Raw genomic sequence first — 21,473 nt, forward strand, 5'->3', positions numbered from 1 at the left:
CATCCCATACTAGTTTCACAATATCAGCTTGATACAAAAAGTTCAATTTAAATATCGATCACTATAGTTTGTTTGAACGAATGTCATATTTTACAAGAAAAAAAACAATTTTTTTCTGAGCAAACGAGACGATTAGCACGCCCGTAAACCATGGCAGGAGACGAGACGATGCTAAAGAGAACATTTACTTGACTAAACGTCGAGCTAGACTTGGGTTAAACTTTATAGATGGTTTTCTACATGGATATATTGTTTAACGACCAACCAAAATATCCGATAACATCTTAAATGCTGCTGAATTTTCTGCATCTTTCACTCTTGATTTTGGATCCCCAAAGGTGATGAAGGTGCAGCCCTTGGTGTCAACTTGGACTGAGCATATGAATCTTTTACTGTGTGGAGGCCCTTGCTCTTTCTCAACCCTGCAAGTTCCATCAATGCAGTGATAAGGGAAAACATAATCTTTGATTTCTAGCAGTAAGAACAAGATTCAAGACTTTTTTATTGAGATGATTGAAGGATAAAAGATTGATGAAGCGATGATAATAAGCATTCCAAGGATCACTGAACTGAATGATGAATGAGGAAAGAAAGAAAACGGAAGCGAATGAGAACCACATAAAAGATAAGATGAGAATGCACATCTGTTGCTGGTAATAAATACATTTGAAGGATCATTTTTTTCTCTTACATCGATGATTGCCCATACAGATCTTCACTCATCTTTCTTACTTGATGAAATATGATGCAGCAAGTGGGAAAACTAATTTTCTATTTGAGTGCATGACAGACATGTTAGGTGCATGACAGACATGTTAGGTGCATGCTGACAATTGGCTTTATATGTTCTGATCTAATTATCGTCTCCATTTAATGCCAGTGTTGTTCAACAAAAAATATTATCACCTCAATTACATGATCAAGAACTAATGTCCACACACCTCCTGGTGGAATGGAGTTGCAACACTTGGCAATTTTTTCTTCTTCGACTTTAACTTAACCAAGGGAAATCATAAAAGGTATTTCTGATGCCGGACGACTTGGAGGAGTGCTATTCTCCAAACCTATGGACCTTTTAAAGGCCTCGATTGAAGGCCCAAAAAAGATAGTGAACATGCTCCTGAGACTATTGGTGAGAGGCTCACTTTGGCCAGCTACTATTTGGAGACAAGGTAGAACCAGTGATGAACTGCTCAGTGTCACTTCAGAAAGATTAAGGGGTAAGAGCAGGACAGTAGTGGCTGACAGCGATTGGTGTTGAAGATGCAAAGAAAGGTGGTATAGGATAGGTTGCAGATTGATGACACCAGGGAGAGATAAAGAAAGGAAGACAGAAAAACAAAGGAAGAGAGGGAGTGTAAGAAGCACAGGAGAGAGAAGAAGAAGAGGTTGAAGAACAATATCAACAAAATCATTTCTTTGGCTTCCCATCATATCTCACATATGACTGGATAATACACCATAAAAACCATAGTACCAGAACTTCCAAATCCAATAATATGTATAACCTAAGGCCACTTTCCATATGGTTACACGGAGTTCCCAGGTGATCAAAACCAAGGCCTGTCGTACCGAAGCATACTGCCCGGTACCTCTACAGTGCTACAGTGCTATACTGTAGCACTGCTACAGTATGAAAAAAATAAAAAAATATTCGGTACGCCCTGATGTACCGCCCGGTACACCGGTATCGTACCATACCGAGCCCGGGTCGAAACGCCAGTACAATACGGTACAGCGAACCTTGATCAAACAAGAATTAACAGATCAAACAAAACTCAAACTAGAACCAAAGATTCTAAGTTATCAACACAAGTTCGAGTAAGTTTGGCTAGTATTTTAAGTGCTGTTTTGTAAAGATACTCCCGATGCAGCTACACTGCAATTTATATAAATGCAGAAAATTATAACTTGCAGCCACTCTAATTTTTTTCCTCATACAGGGCCATTAAATATTGTATGATCATCATGATTCTAGTAGCACTGAGCTTCAACTTAAGCTGGTAGAATGCAGTTACATACTTAATAAAGGAAGTAGCAATCAGCTTCTCTTTCTCAAACATATTCTTCTGCTATCCTCCGAGACCCCAGTAAAATATAATTGAGACAAGGAACATTTCTAATCTAATATAATTGAATATGAAATTTCTTGATGCAGCTCACACTCTGAGGAGAAATTGAGTTTTTGCCAAGTTAATCAAGTCCCATAAATGTGCCAATCTTTGATAAGTTTGAATTCAGTCCCACAAATGGAACTACAAATGCGACTCATTTTGCCAAGTTAATCGACACCCATACAAGCGTAAATTATGACTCAAGTTCATTTTTACTTTGTTTTATGGGTCTAATAAGGTCAGCTTATGAGTTATGTCACGATTCAAACACCATCTCAATGCAAACTCAGAATGTTATTTATTAAAATGATCTACAACACTAGGATGTCATAAACATGCATCGACTAGGTTACTTTATTTTCCAACTTCAGTATGCATTGGATTTTTATTTTAACATCGTCCAATAGTGTTTGTTAGATGCATGTTAAGGGACACAAAGTAAATAAGACAATAGATAAAGAGAGAAGCATATAAGAATTCTGAATGGATGCACCAACAAAGACAATATTTTGACTGATAGTATCAATTAAGATTTCATTGTTGTTGAAGTTTATAACAAGGAACTGCGAAAACAAGCTTAACCACAGAATTGTTTGAACACATTCAATCTAAATATAACAACACATCAGGACAATGTTGTAGAAGTGAATTGGAATGATCCAATTCACTCATTGTTTATTAACTACCACATTATTGTGAAGGAAGAAGAATTGTAAAGCATTTAAGAGAAAAACAACACAAATCATCTTGAAAAAAGCATGTCTGAGAACCCAAAATTGCCTCAAGAACAGAATCATAAATTCTCAGTAGACTATAACAATTAGGGCAGGAAAAGGAAGCTTAAAGAAGAACTTACTTGTATATGGGCATTATCCAATGCTTCTTGCTGCAAAACTGGTTTAGTTTCTGCTTGGATCCATCTTTCTCCTCTGCAGTTCCATTGCCTGCGGCCGAGCTCAACTCGACCTCCATGTCGGCTTCCTCTAAAGCAGACAGCTTTTGCAGTGCATCTCTCGCAGCGTTGAGCTTTGCGATTGTCTTCTGCTCCGAGCAACCGATGCCCATGAGATCTCCGTCAACAAAGACGTTGGTGATGTTCACAAAACCTCTCTTCCAGTTTTTGATCTCGATGCTTCTGCCCTGCTTCTGACAGAGCTCGTAGAGGGTCGTCACCGGCTGCTCGTCCATGTTCTCCGACGTGATGATCGGCTCCAGAATCCCCCTGAATACCTACGCCCAACCCGCCATTAGACCCACGAAGCACCGAAAAGGAGATGACGCGTCAAGCTCACCTTCCAGAGCAACTCAAGATCGAAATTGCAGTCGACGTAGACGGCGGCGGCGATGGACTCCACGATGTCGGCCAACACTTTGGGGGCTTTGACGGTGCTTCCACCGTACGGAGCCCACCCAATTTCTTCCTCCCGCTCCATCATCACCAAGTTCGTGAAATCGAACACCTATTAGGGGAAAAAGTGAAGCGTGAGAGGCCTTGATCGCACCGAGTCGGAATCGTCGCAGGGGTGAGGCGGCGCGAGTACCATTTGATCGAGTGCATGTGAGTTGCGGCGGAGGAAACGGTAGAGGCGGTGGCGGACGGCGACGCGGGCGAGCTTTTCGGTGGAGATGTTAGCGGCGCGTAGGGCGGAGAGGCGTCCGGGGCCGAGGTCCGGGTTGGTGAGGTAGAGGTGGTTGGTGATAGCGAGGCTGAGGGCTGCATCGCCGACGAACTCGAGACGCTGGTATGACCGGTGATCGGGGTAAGAGGAGTGCGTAAGCGCCTCCGCCAGGAGGGACTGGTCCCGGAAAACGTAGCCCAGAAGACGCTCGATCTCCGTCACGGCCCGTCGCAGCCCGCCGTCCCTCTCCTCCGCCTCGGGGCAGGATCGGTTCATGGTGTGACCGAACCGGTGGCGGTGGTCGCTCGTCGTCCTCCGTGTCCTTGGGCCTCGGAGCGGTGTGAGACGCTGGTAAACCCATTAGGGATCATCTCCAAATCGTGCGGATCCGACTCTTCTTGAAATTCCACCTCCAACTGATGACATCACAGCCATCCATTTGACCACGCGCCCTTCATCTGACACCACTTGATGGCTGAGATGTGATGTCCGAGTCGTAGTAAGGGTCAAGATTAGGATTCAATGAATTGTATCGGTGTGATTGGATAAGATCTTAGGACTTCTTTAGGAAAGGCGTACGGGATTCCGGGTGGAAGCAATACTCCTATCCAACGCTTTCGTTCATCAACACAGAGCGAGTTGACTGGAGGAAAGAAGAGGGCCCACCTGGGGTCCACCGTAACCTTCTAATAGGGAAAACGGTATGGCGTCCAAAGTGTCATGTTCTGTGCGGTGAAAACGCACCGAGAAAAACGTCAGGCCAATCGCACGACGGATTCTGACCCTGTACGCTTCAAGATTCGCAAAGTTCAGATCCAGCGAAAAAAGGAGGCCGTGCATGCGTGCATCTTTTCCGAAAGCAGTAATATAATTACTCCCGCAAGTTTTCTACCGCGTCGCCTCGTCGAAGGGTCAAGTGTCAGTGGGGCCACTGGAGGGCCCCACTTTTGCCTCAGAGAGGTGCGCCGTGGTAAAACCAGTGGGCCGGTAAAGAGGAATCGTCTGCAACTGGCCGTCACATCACGGTCACTCGATCCATCTCGTCCATCAAATTGTGGGGAATTCGAAACCAGGAACGGAACAACTGAAGTTACGAAGAGATGATGCGGCGCGTCAGTACCGATGGTACTGCATGTCTCCTGTTATGCAGCAGCACCGTAAGCCAAGTCGTACCGCAAAGCGTGTCGGGCGTTACAAGCGTGACACATCCACCGCAGGAGCCCACATAAACTCATCCGATAACACTGCCTCGGTTGTGGGCCCCAACGCTTTGCTTAATAAGAGAGGGCGGCTTTTATGCGTTCAGAGTTAACTACATATTTTAAATAGAAATTAGTATTTAATAAATATTTTTAAATTATTTTCTTATTTAAATATTATATTCAAATATTATCTCTGGATAGTATTAACATTTCAGTATTTATACAATGCTAATATTTTTTTTAAATTATAAAATATTATATGATTCTATCTAAAATTATAAGATTGTCAAAATGATTTAGTGAAAAACTAATATGATTTATATTTTTTATAAAGATTATTTTTATTTTATTTATTTTTAAAGACCATTACATGGATATGATTATATATATTTATTATATATTTGGGCCATATGAATTTTTTATAAGATTATATGCATTCATTTTTTTATTTCTTATTTTAAATAAAAAAATATGCAGGATGAATCATCAGAAGAAAAAAAATTTATAATTAAAAAAAAAATTCACATAGTATCTCTACTTAAAAAAATGTATACTTTTAAAAAAAATTCACATAATATCTCTACTTTAAAATTTTTTTAAATAACACCCTTAATTATATGAAAAAATTATTTTACCTTTTGTTTTCATTAGACCAATAGACAGTTGATCACACTCCTCCATTGTCCTTCATCTATAGCCCTCGCATGAGGGTTGGTCACCTCCCTTTCCTATACTCAAGGACACCCCCCTTCGTTTGCAACTTTATATGAGGGTTGGCCACCCGGATCCACCATACACATGATCAATCTTGTGCATCCTTATGCTCTTCTATCATGCATCGAACTATCTCCTTTGTTATAGCCCTTGCATAAGGATTGGTTGCCTTCCTCTACGATACATAAGACTGTCATCAATTGACTTCGAGTATGCTCTTCTATCATGCATCGGGTCACTTTCTTTGTTATAGCCCTCGCACAAGGATTGGTTGTCTCCCTTTATGACACATAAGACTCTCACTCACTTACTCTAAAGTGAGTATCGCTCGAGGGCAGAGGGAGGTGGGTGACGGGAAGAATGATCATTTTAAAATATATTGTTTAATTTTTTTAAAATAGGGGCTCGGTACAAAATAAATTTAAAAAGTAAAACATTTTTTTTTAAAAAAATTGCTCGTATGAATTAACTTTTCAATAAATATTAAAATATTAGAAATGATAAATTTATCATACAAATATTTAATGAATTTTTAAATATAATTTGACTAAACAACACTTATGTCAATCCATATTTAAAATATAATTTTCATCTCTTATTTACTAAATACTCAAAACATTCCATGCCTATATATTCACTCAAAAAAAAATTTCTCTAAATACGTATTAAAAATATAAATATATTTTTAAACGCAGCCCTAGCATGATCATCATAATAAAAAGGTCAAGGTAATGATATACATAGGGTGAATATTAAAAAATAATCCTTTCTCGATAAGTGCTCCGTATTTTTAGAATTCTTAAATAACACTTTTTTTTGTTCTTCTGATACTTGAATTATCTTTTTCTCTTTATTTTAGATCAGTCCATAGAATGAGCTAGTTTAATTATATTTTTTATACTATAATGTAGCATGAAACACTATTACATAATATATATAGTATTTTTAGAAAAAAAATATATATTTTACAAATTTTGTAAATATATTGTGTTATAATATTTTTATATTACGGTACTGTGAAAATGTTTTTTATTTTTAATAATACTAGAAAAATATTATAATACAGAATAATTTTTTAGTATTATTCAGAACATTGTAAAACAGTGTAAAAATATTATGGCTGGACCCTTTCATCCTATAGATCGAGCAATATGAAAATATAGAAAATGAAGGAAAAATAGATAAGTGGATGGGGTTGTTTAAATCATTAGATTTTAAAAAATTACTATTTAAAGTCCATTCTTATTATTCAGAACTCTTTACCATTCTCTTAAAAAAAGAAATAAAATAATATTTTATTATTTATAACTCTTCTGGTTTCGCTTTAAACTCATTGTCAGACTCTTCCTATCTCCCATATACTAGAAGAACTTAGAGTTGTAGTTTATCTCATCTCAACATATATATATATATATATATATGATGGACCTACGTGTCAATCATCAATGTCACGTGGGACAACACATTGGAGCCCCAAAGTCAACCCAAGAAATCCAGTCTCTGAAAGCTGCTTCAAGAACTTAAGAGTGGGAATGAGTTTTAGAGACTCGTTCGATGCAAAGATTGACAAATATTTGACATAATAAGATCTTGCAATCAATTCTCATTCGAAACTAATTTCACAATATCTGCTTGATATAAAAAGTATAATGGATAAATTTAAATATCCATCACTATTGTTTGTACCAAAAGGATATCATATTTTACAAGAAATTTTTTTTTTTTTTTGAGCAATTGAGAAGATTAGCAGGACCACAAATCATGGCAGGAGAAAAGAGGCAATACTAAAGAGAACATTTACATGACTAAAAGTCGAGCTAGATTTGGGTTAAATTATAGCTGGATTTCTACATGGATATATTGTTTAACGACCAACCAAAATATCGGCTAACATCTTAGATGCTGCTGAATTTTCTGCATCTTTCACACTTGATTTTGGATCCCCAAAGGTGATGAAGGTGCAGCCCTCAGTTTCAACTTGGACTGAGCATATGAATCTTTTACAGTGTGCAGGCCCTTCCTCGTTCTCAATCCTGCAAGTTCCATCAATGCAGTGACTAGGGAATATATATCTTTGTTTTCTGGCAGTAAGAACACGATTGAAGACTTTTTTATTGAGATGAGTGAAGAATAAAAGATTGATGAAGCAATTCTGAATGGATGCACCAACAAAGACAATATTTTGACTGATAGTATAAATTAAGATTTCATTGTTGTTGAAGTTTATAACAAGGAACTGCGAAAACAAGCTTAACCACAGAATTGTTTGAACACATTCAATCTAAATATAACAACACATCATGACAATGTTGTACAAGTGAATTGGAAGGATCCAATTCACTCATTGTTTATTAACTACCACATTATTGTGATGGAAGAAGAATTGTTAAGCATTTAAGAGAAAAACAACACAAAACATCTTGAAAAAAGCATGTCTGAGAACCCAAAATTGCCTCAAGAACAGAATCATAAATTCTCAGTAGACTATAACAATTAGGGCAGGAAAAGGAAGCTTAAAGAAGAACTTACTTGTATATGGGCATTATCCAATGCTTCTTGCTGCTAAACTGGTTTAGTTTCTGCTTGGATCCATCTTTCTCCTCTGCAGTTCCATTGCCAGCGGCCGAGCTCAACTCGACCTCCATGTCGGCTTCCTCTAAAGCAGACAGCTTTTGCAGCGCATCTCTCGCAGCGTTGAGCTTTGCGATCGACCTCTGCTCCGAGCAACCGATGCCCATGAGGTCTCCGTCAATAAAGACGCTGATGTTGTTCACAAAACCTCTCTTCCAGTTTTTGATCTCGATGCTTCTGCCCTGCTTCTGACAGAGCTCGTAGAGCGTCGTCACCGGCTGCTCGTCCATGTTCTCCGACGTGATGATCGGCTCCAAAATCCCCCTCAATACCTACGCACGACCCGCAATTATAATAGACCCACGAAGCAGCGAAAAGGAGAGGACACAACAAGCTCACCTTCCAGAGCAACTCAAGATCGAAATTGCAGTCGACGTAGACGGCGGCAGCGATGGACTCCACGATGTCGGCCAACACTTTGGGGGCTTTGACGGTGCTTCCGCCGTACGGAGCCCACCCAATTTCTTCCTCCCTCTCCATCATCACCAAGTTCGTGAAATCGAACACCTATTAGGGTAAAAAGCGAAGCGTGAGAGGCCACGATCGCACCGAGTCGGAATCGTCGAGGGGTGACGCGGCGCTAGTACCATTTGATCGAGTGCATGTGAGTTGCGGCGGAGGAAACGGTAGAGGCGGTGGCGGACGGCGACGCGGGCGAGCTTTTCGGTGGAGATGTTAGCGGCGCGTAGGGCGGAGAGGCGTCCGGGGCCGAGGTCCGGGTTGGTGAGGTAGAGGTGTTTGGTGATGGCGAGGCTGAGGGCTGCATCGCCGACGAACTCGAGACGGTGGTATGAACGGTGGTCGGGGTAGGACGAGTGCGTAAGCGCCTCCGCCAGGAGGGACTGGGACCTGAAAGCGTAGCCCAGAAGACGCTCGATCTCCTTCACGGCCCTCGTCCCACCCTGAGCCAGCATCACTATCACAGGCTGCTGGGTTTCGACTAAAGCAACGACGGAGGCAATGGCCGACGGGCGGGGCTTGGCGGAGGCAGGGCAGAGGGGGTTGAATGATCATTTAGAAAAAGGGAGCCTGGTTTCGAAAATTTTCCAATGGGGTGCTGTAAGAGAAATTTTTTAAAAAAAGATTTTTTTATCATTATATATATATATATATATATATATATATTAAAATTATATATTTATCATAAAATATTTTAAAATTTTTCTAAGTATAATTTTACCATATAACTCTTTCGTCAATCTATATTTAAAATATATTTTTTATCTATTATTTACCAAACATTCAAGATATTCTATTACTATATATTAATCTAAATACATATTAAAAATATAAATATATTCTTAAATGTAACCTATAGCATGATCGATCATCCTAATAAAAAGTTTGAGGTAATGACATACATAAAAATATTATTTATTTTCTCGATTGGTGCTCCTTATTTTTAGAATTCTTAAATAACACTTTTTTTTATTCTCTTGATACTTTAAATAACTTTTTCTCTTTATTTTCTTATACATTCGTCTAAACCAATTCAATTATAATTTTTTCTATTACTAGTAGTATAAAAACACTGTTACATAGTATTTTAGAAAATTTATATTTTTTTATAAATTTTATAAATATACTGTGTTATAATATTTTTATATTACATTACTGTAACATATTTTTTTTAATAAAACTAAAAAATATAAATACTATACTTTTTAGTATTGTTCAGAACATTGTAGCGCAGTGTAAAAATATTATGGCCGAACCCATTAATCCTATATATCGATCAATTTAAAAAAAAATAAATGAAGAAAAAAAAGGATAAGTGGAGTTATTTTTAGGTATTAGATAAAAAAAACTTATTATTGAAAGCTCCTCATTATTATTCACAACCTAATATTTTATAATTTATAACCCCTCTAATTTCATTTTTATCTTCCTTGTTGGCTTTTTTTTTCATCACGCATATATTCTACTAGACAATTTATACAAGTCTGAAACATGACATCTTATAGGATAATATAATTAATCTATAAGATAATATCTTCTAAACTATTACATAATTTACATAATAATAATAATATTAAATTATTATAAATAAATATTTGTTTTAAAAAAATATCTCTTCGAGTTTCGAATTATCTCATCTCATCATTTAGCTTTTTTCATCATAAGAGAAGAATGAAAAATAAGAAAATGGATGATAGGTGAGAAGTGAAATGATTTATTAAAATTAAATTAAAAATTAAAAAATATATCTATTTACAAAAGATAACTTAGAAATATTTAAAAATGTTAAAATAGGTTGTAAATAACAGAAAAAGTTACAAATAGTAATTAAAAAAGCTGTTAGAAAATTTTGAAAATAAGATAATTTCGAAAAAATTGATATAATATATGTATATATGTATATATGTATATATAGAAGGATTAATAGAGAATACATATATATATATATAAATATATATATAAATATATATATATATATATATATATATAAATATATATATATATATATATATATATATATATATATATATATCGATGGACCAACGTGTCGATCACAGTCACGCGGGACAGCACACCGGATCGGACAACAAAATAAGAAGGGATGCGTTGTCCTCGTATCGACTCCGTTTTACCCTTTCCTCGCCTGACGCCGGAGAGCGGAAGGTCGCACGGATTGGTCCTTGTCGCCGACTGCTCGGTCTCTGAATCCAGTGATCGAAGATGGTACGAAGTAGCAATTCTTCCTAGGGTTTTCCTATCTATCCTTTGAATGGTATCGAATCGATTACTCTGAACGATTTGAGACTTGACGCGTTTCCACTCTGATTTGCCCGTCAAAATCACCTCGGCATAGGGTTTCTTAAGTTCGATCTTTGAGATGATTGCCTTGTCTCTTGGATTTGGATTCGTTCTATTGGTTTTCTGTGATGCAGTTCAACCCTAATTCTCCTTTCAATATCGTCTAGCCTTTAGGGATTATCTTCTCCGGTAATTTTGTTCTTCTTTGTTTGTTTCGTACCATATTTGTTTGTTTAGATTTTGATTCATCCTATTAGTTGTTTTTGTGATTGGTCGTGTTTGGCATCGTTGAATCCATTGGATCGATTTCTCTGAACAATTTAGACTCAACGCGTTCCAACCCTAATTTTCTCTTTACTATCACCTTTGCCCAAGGTTTTGGTGATCGAGATTCTTGTTTTTCCTTATAGATTTCTATCCATGTACTTTGATGTTGATTTGTCCTATTATTTGGCTGTAATTGTTGCTTTGATGTGTGTCAGCGTTAAATCTTGAAGTCTTTATGCTATTATCCTCAGAGCCCTTCTCTGGCAGTAGCTGTAATTTTACTTTTTCTTCCACTAATTTTACTCTTCTCCTTTGTTCTTCAGTCATCTCTTGCAGCTGCTAGAGCAGATAATTTTTACTACCCACCAGAATGGGAACCAAAAAAGGTACTTTTCATTGTACTTGGTATTATTCTGATTGCATTGTAGTTTGCTAAGGCCTGTCCCTGTCATCTGCTGATTGATTTAATTTATATGCTCTCCAGGGTTCCTTGAACAAGTTTCAGGGACAACATCCTTTGAGGGAAAGAGCCAGAAAGTTAGACCAAGGCATACTAATTATAAGGTACATGATGGGTGAACCAATAAATATTATTTACAAAGCATGTTGCTTACTAATTCTTTTTTGTCTTTCTGAAAAAGCGTCGATCCATTGAGTTATCTATTTGGATGCACTTACCATGATTTTTTTCCCGATAAGAAGGCATGATGATAAACTATGCATTTAGATAGGTCAAGCCATATTCCTCGATAAAACAGAGTTCACGCCTTATGAGGATTAGTGTTTCCTTGTTGCTGTTTATTTGGAGCAACTTAATATGATATCGGTGTGTTTGGGAACACATTTGTATTTTTAATGTGCATTTGGAGGAGGAGGATTGAGTGAATGTGTAGTTGTGGAATGCTTTGGGTGTTTGGTAAACAATAAATTAAAACTACATTTTATATGTGTATTGACATAAGTATTGTTTGATACGATTATATTCAATAGTGAATACATATTTTTTTATTTTAATTAATAGGTAAATAATATATATATGTGTGTGTGTAATCTTATAAAAATTTTGCATGACCCAGGTTTGTATACAACAACAACAACAAAGTTGAAAGTCTCAATTACTTGGGATCGGTATGACCTAGATATATAATAAATAAATTAAATATAATCCTATAAATAAATATAAAATAACCTTTTAAATCAAATAAATAAAAATTATCTTATAGGAAACATAAACCATGTTGGTTTCTCACTAAATTTGAAATTTTTAGTTAGGGTTTTTTATTATATAATGGCAATCTTATGATTCTATAGAATATCACAGGTTATTTTGAAAACTTTGTAAAAAAAATTCATTAACATCCTGCAAATGTAAAAATGTTGATGCTAGTATGCTACCCTAAGGTAGCGTCAGTAGTTGAGCATATGCAATGCAACATCCATGCCAAATATGATTTAAAAGAAAATTTTACTAAAAATAAAATTGTATTTGAAATGTGCATTGGGCCATCAATGAACATTTCAGATGCATTCCTAAATGCACTCTATAACCTTTACTAGCCTATCATATTCAGTTATGAAGATGTAGCACATTTCAGATGTTTTCTCTTGTGTGGGTTTTGGTATTCTATATAACTTTCAATGTTGATTTGGGTTTTGGTATTCAATATAACTTCCAATCCTTTGATGTGCATCATGTCTACTGCTTGGTGAGTTATTTGATATGAACAGGAGGATGTCCATCTGCAAATAAGTTACTGTATGCTCTGAACTTGGCAATTGTGAATCTAGATGTTGAGAGACGCCGTAGGGGATCTTGGCCACATGCATATATGTTGCCTTGTAGAATGTAGGTACAATGTTGCATGTACCTGATGTATGTGTGAACTTTGATTGTAAAATTAAGGGGGTTTTTATCAGTAAGGTATAATTGTAGATAAGAGAGGATGACATGCAAAATTTTGTGGCTAGGATGTCTTTTGTTTTTTGAAAGTTTGAATAGGCAACTGGAAACTTGTAAAAAGCTGTTTGATCGAAGGTTAGGATAGCTTATTTGGTTGCATTTTGTAGGACTAAAGCAGGTTTTAAAATATACCTTAAAAATGATCAGGATGCAATTTATATTTTAGGAAAAGTCAAAACTGCTATTTTAGACATTGTATTGATCCTTGAGAAGGACAAGCTTTGTTGGTAAATTTTCTAAGGACGATGTGGAACTTTATCAATTCTTTCACTTGATTTGGGTAGGAACAATATTTGCAGATATCTCCTTTGAGAAAGGAAAAGTTTTTAACTGAAAGATTTTCTTTTTCAAGTCTTGATCTTCTTCTGACTTTCCCGAGCACACTTCTATGAACGTAACTTTGATCCTTTTGTGCAGGTTCGAGATGCCCTTCAATATCTGGTGTGGTGGATGCAATTCGATGATTGCCAAAGGTGTAAGGTTTAATGCAGAGAAAAAGCAAGTGGGAAACTATTATTCGACGAAGGTATTTTAAGAGTGCTTTTTTTTTTTTTTAATGTTTTCAAGTAGCATAAGAAATTAAATTGGAAATGTAAAGAGAAAGAATCACTTCCCCGCTTTTCTAACGGCACTTTGATCATCTAAAGTTTAAGAAAATGGAATTCTAGGGAGCACTTCATATACAGATGAAGAATGGGATGTTGGATTTAAGACTGATGTAGGTTGGAAAATTACATGTTTTGAAAAAAGAAATATGCATATTTATGTATCATTAATTGAAAAAACGCATGTTGGATCTGGATGTTGATGAATGATTAAGCTACTGATTCATTCGTCAACTATTTATATGCGATAAGAAGAATACAATAAATGTGAAAAAGGAAAGAAGGGCGACTTAAAGCTGAGTATTCAAGTAACATTTTTCCTTGTATTGATATTGGGAAACTCTGTAACATATTGAGGCATTCAGATTTCTGGATGAGGATAGAATCAATTCTTATATGTAGCTGCATTAGAAAGAAATAGAATCACAAAACTTGATCAAGGGTGCAGATATACGGTAGATGTTTATATAAACCATAATGAAGCGAAAATGGGTTCGGATGGTTATTATGCAACTCCCCGTCATATGTACCTAAGTGACATCTGCTAAAATTCTTCTTTTCTTTAACTGGGAAATAATTTCGTTAACATCAGCTTTATTTGTCTTGGTATAGTTTCTCCTGTTGTAACCTTCGACGATCAATATCTATTTCTAGATGCCTAATCGGTAACTTGTGTGCTAGATATGGAGCTTTACCATGAAGTCAGCTTGTTGCAAGCATGAAATAGTGATACAGACGGACCCAAAGAACTGTGAATATGTCATAATCAGTGGGGCTCAACGCAAGATGGAGGATTATGATATAGAGGATGCGGAGACATTTGCCCTTCCAGCCGACGAAGTTATGTGCTTCTTTTTTTTTTTTTTCTTCATTCTACCTGGCTAGTACAACAGTGTCGGTCAGTAGGTTTCGCATCTAATTTTTTTCCATTACAGAGTTCTTGTATCTCATTGAATGGCATTGTTGCAGAAAGAGGCAAGCTGGCTGATCCCTTTTACCGTCTCGAACATCAAGAAGAAGATCTGAGAAAGAAGAAGGAAGTCGAGCCGTTGCTGGTTCGTCTTGAGAGAGTCTCAGACAGTCGGCATGCTGACGATTATAGCCTAAACAGAGCCCTTCGAGCTCGTCTTAGAGTGGGTTATCTTCGAATCCATTGGTTTTTTTTATTCTTTGGCTTTCTGGACATCATCAAGAGTTGCCACTGGTAGTTACGCTGTACCATGTCTTGATCTCAGAACCAAAAGAGAAGGGTCGAGGAAGAAGAGGGGGTATCGAGGAGGATGGGCCTTGGCATCCGGCTTCTCCCCCCCTCAGAAGAAGATGCAGCAGTAACGGCTGCGGTTAGATTTGCCTCGAAATTTGATAGGAACAGAAAGAACAAGCGGGCAGCAATTATGGCTTCCTCCATCTTTCCAGACTCATCGGCATCTGCATCTGCATCGGGAAGTAAAAGATCAGAGCTGGAATCAAAGAGAAGAAAAATAAAAGCAACCGCAGCATCTGCATCATTGGCCGGAAGAGTCAAGCCTTTGTCGTGGCAACACAGCGCAGGGTTCGTAAAGCACTAACACAGAAAGGATGCCAATGGTTTGGTAGAAGATTGCAGTTACCCACGTACATAAAGTATTTTGGCCATTCGTGCTTGGCAGTGGTATGTGAGAACATACGGAATGCATGCTTTGTTTTCTCAACCTCCATCTGCCTGTCGTAATGACCTGAAAACACCAAGGAGGTATCTTTTTTGAGTAGTACAAACAGATTGATCTTTTTTGGTTTTTGGGTCTTATGGAACAAGGTTTGGGCTTCAACAATGAAAATAACTGTTTCACATGCCACATCACTCAGCAATTCAAAACTTTCCTATCCAATTGTTTAAACACAAAATGATACAGCAGATTATTTGGAAACAAACTTTGAATGATCATTTCGTGCCATATTAAAAACAAATAATATGATGAGCTGGAAAAATGAAAAAGACAAACACCTGCACATCTAGGGCAAATTAAACGAATGAATGAAATGAATCCGAGAAAATATTGCGAGGACCCCCTTAAGGTGCACACTTTATAGTTAGAGGGGCAGCAGTCCATCCTGGATGGATGGACATGACGTCCATAGAGTATCACTTCACTTTCCATTTACGAGGCTTTGAGGTATCAGACATGACATCGACAATTGTCAAGCTCAAGCTTCCATTCCCACCAAACTCGATGACCTGAGAGAGGCAGACATCAACATTTGTCATAAATGTACTGGAAAGACCCTCCAGATTTCAACAATCTATAAACTAGTATCATCCTGAGAAAACACGGTGCTTTACATAATTCGAATTCAGTTACAGCATGATAATTTGCTGATAGTTGCATGAATGCATCTGTCACTAGAATCTTCAATCAGATGTCCATGTGGTTTACTTGTATGCGTACACAAATAATTCTAAATATAGTGAGAAAACATATAAAAAAACACTTAATCAAATTATCTAAAATGGACTTCTTTGGTCATCAAGCTCTTGAGAAAAAAGAAAAAAAATACTAGTCGAGCAAAGAGCAACAAAAGCTCTATTACAATACCACAACATCTAATAATGTTCTCTAATATCTTCCTCGATTCACCAATTACAAAAAAAAATCTATATTGTTTTGCTACAACTTGCTACGGTTCACTGTCTATATTGTTGTCGACGAAAATGCAATGGAGTTAACTTTAAGAAAAAAAAATCTTCCAAGTTCACATCCACTCGTAATGAATTGACCTACCCGACCCATATAGTTCTTTACCGATATTTGGCATTCACAAACTCAATCAGACACAACAGTAACTTTTAAATAAACCTTGGCTGCTCAGTGATCGCTCGCTTGGGTCACAGCAGCTGCTGCAGCCACACCAACGTCATCGCCTTCCAACCCCCGACGCTCTCACCCCACGCAATGACAAAAATAGGACAGCAACTCTTCCTCCTCGCAATGACCGTAGCACTGCCCTTGGCATAAGCTTCCTTGGCAGCTTCACGTCGACCATGCTGATGCCCTTGACCAGACATCATAAACAAGAACTGGGGATTACATATTTGCAGTCTTACGCAATGACTAACGATAACTCGTACAAATGAAAGCATTGGAAATCAAAATTGAGAACCAACTACAAGAAACACTTAATGATTTCAAAAAGAGTTTACTGGAAAACCACAGCAAATTTCAACAAGATGAGGGCTCAAGTTCTACATTGAACAGATCTGGAGATACAGGAAAAGGGCCCTAAGATTGTGACACAAACCACCCACGCATTAAGGTAGAATTTCCAAGATAAAAAGATGGGGATCTGACCAGTTAGATCTCTAGGGCAGAAATTTTTTTTCACTTTCACAGGACCCCAGAAGAATCCAAGATAGAAAAAGCCTCAATCCAACTAGACGGAGATGCAATCTAGTGGTATGATTGGTATGAAACTTGTCACGGAGTTCCTTCGTGGGAATAATTCAAGATAGGGTTTCTTGTTCGTTTTGGCTCATCTGAATATGAGAATGTTGATGAATAGCTCACCAAAATTCGTACTTCTACAGTGTTAGAATATAAAAAACAGATTTAAAAGATAATCAAATTAAGCTAGAGATTGGTGTGAACGATAACTCATGGGTACATTTATCGAATGGCTTAATCCAGATATCCGATGTGAAGTTAAAGCTCGTCGAAGTTAAAGCTCGTCAACCCCGCACTGTAATCGTTGCCAAATCTTGAAAGTTAGGCCGGTCCGGTCCGATCCGGTTCGGTTCGATCTAGCCTACGGCTCTATGACAGTAGCCCGGTGGGAATGTATGCGTGCCTATATATATACCCATATTCTTACCCCAACCTGCCTTCTTTCCCCGCCTTTGCTGACGTACTTATTTGTCGTTCTCGAAACCCTTTGTCTCGTCGTAGAAGCGTCCCCTTCGTCTCCCAACCTCCGATACGCCTGCGGCTGGAATCGGACCTCCCCTCCCTCCAGATTCGCTGCCGTCTGACTGCTTCCCGTTAGAATCGCGGCCGTCAACTCAGATGCGCCCTGATTAGGGCTAAGCCGGCAGACTAGTACACGAGGCTCCGCCTCATTAGGAAGTCGAGGAGGTCAACAGCGCCCGCGCCCAAAGGTAACCAATTTTAATCTTCAAATACTCTTCTTCCAAGAACAGTATTAGTGCCGTGATTTGCTTTTATATGTATTATTTGGGGAACCCTTGTTTTTTTGGATTCAACATGAATGCAAGAGTCGGTTTAATATTTAAGATCTCAATTGGGATTTAGTGGATATCCTATAATTAAGATAGGGAGAATATGTTTATGAGCATATTAGCATGAATTTGGAAGCAGCGAGTACTACGCATACTACATTTGCGTGCAACACATTTAGGATTGAAAACAATTGTACATGATCATTCTTGAATGTAGTTTCCATCAGTATCTTAAGATGACACCAATTGAAAACCTTACATTTTACTGATATCTACGGACACACACATGTATGACACATATGATCCTACCATCAGTCATCACCGACATATTGGTAATAAAATGTGTCTGAGATGAAGATTCTCTTGCATCTTGCATCTCCTGAGCTATGTTCAACAATGTCCGTAGTTAGGGTCATAGCAGTATCGGTTGATCTCAAATTTGTGAGAAATGCTCGATGCATGAAGTAAATTGATAGACAGGAATTTATGGTAGTCTACACTTTATCTCACTTCTCCAATTAATCATGATATACACCAGGAAAAAGAATAAAACACAGTCTTTCATTCATCTGGGTAGTGTTCAAGACTATAATGAGACCCAAATTTCAATGTGTTGCTCCACTAAGTTTATAAATGTTTGTCAACTCCACAACTTTTATATGGTTTTTCTTTCTTTTAAACTGTCGAATATTACAAACTAGTTGATTTGGTTTCACTCAATTACATAAGCTGTTCAAGTTGATCGGTTCCCTATATACATACTGGTTATTGAGAATTCGGAAGTGTGTATTTAATTACTGAGGTGGCATTTGGTTGGCATTAGAATCACAATTCAAATCCACTAGAATCTGAAATGTAATAGATAAATTGCCTAACATGTTTGATTCCACTATGGTAATTGATCTAATTCTTATTTTTGGTTACTTGTATTCAATATAGTTTTATTTTTATATAGTCTTTTATTAATATTATACTATGTTTTGGATTAGTTCTTGTTTTATATTTGTTTGTGGGAGAAGTGCCATTCTGAGGTTGTGTAGCTCATCCATGGTTGAGTAGGGGAACTAACTTCTCACTGTGATGCCTTCTGACTAATACAGACGCACATGTTGTCAAGCTTAAGGAAACTTTAAAGAGGTGAAGTAATCGAGTTAGAAGCAAGATCCAGAAGCCAAATCAGCCAATATCAGAACGTAGCATCGTAGATCTATTCCTTTTGTGACTGGTGGTACGTCCCCTTCTACCGCAGTACTGAATTAATTGTTCGACTTTAGATGAATCACTTGTCTCTTTAGACAAGTAAATCCTGTGAGATCTGGCATTGTATGTAGCAGAGGAACGATGAATAGGCTCATGGTTATGGAATCTCTGCTCTCTACAGTTCTGTGAAACAGTGAAAAATGCCAACTCTTCAGCTACTGTGCTGTAAGTAATCAAAACAATGGAGGTCACGAGAGTTCCTGCTATAGGGTTATGCCTTCAATTGTCTCCTGGACCATGCTGACTTTCTACTTGAGATGGCCTGCATTATCTAAGCTTGGTCAAGCGACCAGCTTTTTACTTGCTGATCTTCATCACTTATTCTTGTCATTACAAGCAGATTCGTTTCTTGTCTGATCTTTTAAACCTTGGTAAATGCAGGAGTTGCTTACGATCATTTCTCTATCATTAAAGTAAATACGTTTGACCAATGCAGAATCTAAGGAGGACAATGCAGACCGTTCTACCCCTATAAATGGAGATACTATTTTCATGACTTCAATCTTGGTCGCTCAGATTATAAGATTTGTCTTTAAACTAAATTGTCTGGTAGTAAAAGTACACAATATTGCTCCCATGATTGATTGGATTGGATTTTAGATGCAGACTTACTCTCTCAGCGTTGCTAAGAACCTAGATGTTTGAGTTAGCCTCATCCAAGGTTGCTCACATTTTAATGGAGGAGACTGTTCTTAGTCTAAACTTCACAGCGACCTTTTGTATCCCTTCATCTAGTAACCTATTTTGCTAACTGCCCAAAAGTGAAGTTACATTATCATGACGAAATTATCATTAATGTGTCCTATCAGAAAAATGAAAGACATTATAGGGATTATAGATTTGAGGGTTCTAATATGCTGCTACATATTTTGTTTGAGTTAATATATTGTTTTCTTTTATGACCTATGCTGTTGTCACATGTTTATCCTGTTTGATCTCTTGGACGACTTATTTCTCGTGGTGCTGTTGCTTGATGTTACTTGACATGGCTAAAAGTAGTTCACCATGATTTATCGTAATGCGGATTGGGTCTACCTATTGTCGCACGCTTATGCATGTGAAGGTACGAACTTGTCTGGCCTTTCATTCAGTTAGTCCCCATCTATGTCAATCATTATCCAAATAAACCTTTTTTTTCCTTTTTTTTTTTAGGGGTTTTGTGTTTTTGTGTGTGGCTACTGAGCTTGGAGTCGGTAGATTACCAAGTCAAAATTGCGTAAATTAAATGGATATATGTACGGGCAACGCTTTTAAGATGATAATAATTTTTGCATCACAGATATGAAACAGCACACATGTATCTAATTCATATTTATATTGTTTCTTTATCCATGTGCAATTAATGACTTCATCAGTATCATCTCACCCTTTTAGAGTGACCATCATGTCGCACAGCTACTCCTCTCATCATCAATTTATGCACATTCTTTTAAGAAAACTTTCCTGCCTAAATTTTCACTTGTTGATTATATAGCACACTAGTTAGGTTCTTATGTGTCAAAGCGAATATTGTAAACCTTTTGTATCTAAAATATGACTACATTGTATGATAGACATCAACGATTAAGAGTTACGGATTACTTGCCACGATAAAATTGTGGCTTCTGTAGAATACAAAATAATAGGAGTTTCGATGTCAATTGCAAAAAATCATTCGGACAACCAATTATGAGGAGGACATCAAAGATTAGATTCTTTACTTGGGTTGTCCTCTTCTTCGAAAAAGAAACCTGTGGGTTGCCTGCTTTGATGGGATGATCGAGCGACAACATGTATGTACATGTATTTGGTCAGCATTATTATTTCTTGTCAGAGAGAAGGAAAAGAAAAGAAAGTCGTTGGCAGTGTGGTGATTTATAGGAGCTGATGAATACATGAGTTTTTCGTATATATATTATGTAGAGGATCCCTACCACATGCTTGGAAGAAGGGTGCGCCGTGGAGGCCGAGAAACTATGAATGAGAGAGAAGAAGAGGGAGAAGGCAATTGGGGTTAGATTAAGTTCGATTAAATTAAAAACGCAAACCATCATGGCCGTAGGAGATTGATTCCGTTGACAGCTGTCCACATGGGGGGCTGGTGGGGTCCGCTGCCATCAGAGTGAGGCGCGTCATGGTTGGTTGGCCGGTCGCG

At 37.6% G+C, this 21,473-nt stretch overlaps 3 protein-coding genes and 1 long non-coding RNA gene across 4 annotated transcripts; 2 read left to right on the forward strand and 2 right to left on the reverse strand.

Moving 5' to 3' along the window:
• Positions 1 to 41: 41 nt before the first annotated feature.
• On the reverse strand, positions 42 to 4,104 carry LOC135678623 (ribonuclease 3-like protein 2). The gene is made up of 4 exons (XM_065191648.1): positions 3,656 to 4,104; positions 3,407 to 3,574; positions 2,971 to 3,344; positions 42 to 422 (listed from the first exon to the last, which is right to left on the reverse strand). The coding sequence occupies exons 1-4, from the start codon at positions 4,007 to 4,009 to the stop codon at positions 254 to 256; spliced, it is 1,065 nt and encodes a 354-aa protein (XP_065047720.1). The 5' UTR covers positions 4,010 to 4,104; the 3' UTR covers positions 42 to 253.
• A 3,159-nt stretch (positions 4,105 to 7,263) lies between these two features.
• On the reverse strand, positions 7,264 to 9,305 carry LOC135679904 (ribonuclease 3-like protein 2). Its single transcript, XM_065193887.1, has 4 exons — positions 8,868 to 9,305; positions 8,620 to 8,787; positions 8,179 to 8,552; positions 7,264 to 7,682 (listed from the first exon to the last, which is right to left on the reverse strand). Exons 1-4 carry the CDS (start codon positions 9,192 to 9,194, stop codon positions 7,514 to 7,516), a joined length of 1,038 nt encoding a protein of 345 aa, XP_065049959.1. The 5' UTR covers positions 9,195 to 9,305; the 3' UTR covers positions 7,264 to 7,513.
• Positions 9,306 to 10,825: 1,520 nt separating this feature from the next.
• LOC135678624 (uncharacterized) lies at positions 10,826 to 15,699 on the forward strand. Its single transcript, XM_065191649.1, has 6 exons — positions 10,826 to 10,962; positions 11,628 to 11,690; positions 11,789 to 11,868; positions 13,682 to 13,790; positions 14,551 to 15,002; positions 15,105 to 15,699. The coding sequence occupies exons 1-5, from the start codon at positions 10,960 to 10,962 to the stop codon at positions 14,752 to 14,754; spliced, it is 459 nt and encodes a 152-aa protein (XP_065047721.1). The 5' UTR covers positions 10,826 to 10,959; the 3' UTR covers positions 14,755 to 15,002; positions 15,105 to 15,699.
• Positions 15,700 to 17,740: 2,041 nt separating this feature from the next.
• Positions 17,741 to 20,258, forward strand: LOC108953363 (uncharacterized). The gene is made up of 2 exons (XR_001979026.2): positions 17,741 to 17,998; positions 19,180 to 20,258. It is a non-coding gene; the product is annotated as an uncharacterized LOC108953363 (long non-coding RNA).
• The last annotated feature ends 1,215 nt before the right edge of the window (positions 20,259 to 21,473 follow it).

The sequence above is a fragment of the Musa acuminata genome, chromosome BXJ1-7 (genome assembly GCF_036884655.1).
Source record: "Musa acuminata AAA Group cultivar baxijiao chromosome BXJ1-7, Cavendish_Baxijiao_AAA, whole genome shotgun sequence".
Lineage (NCBI taxonomy): Eukaryota > Viridiplantae > Streptophyta > Magnoliopsida > Zingiberales > Musaceae > Musa > Musa acuminata.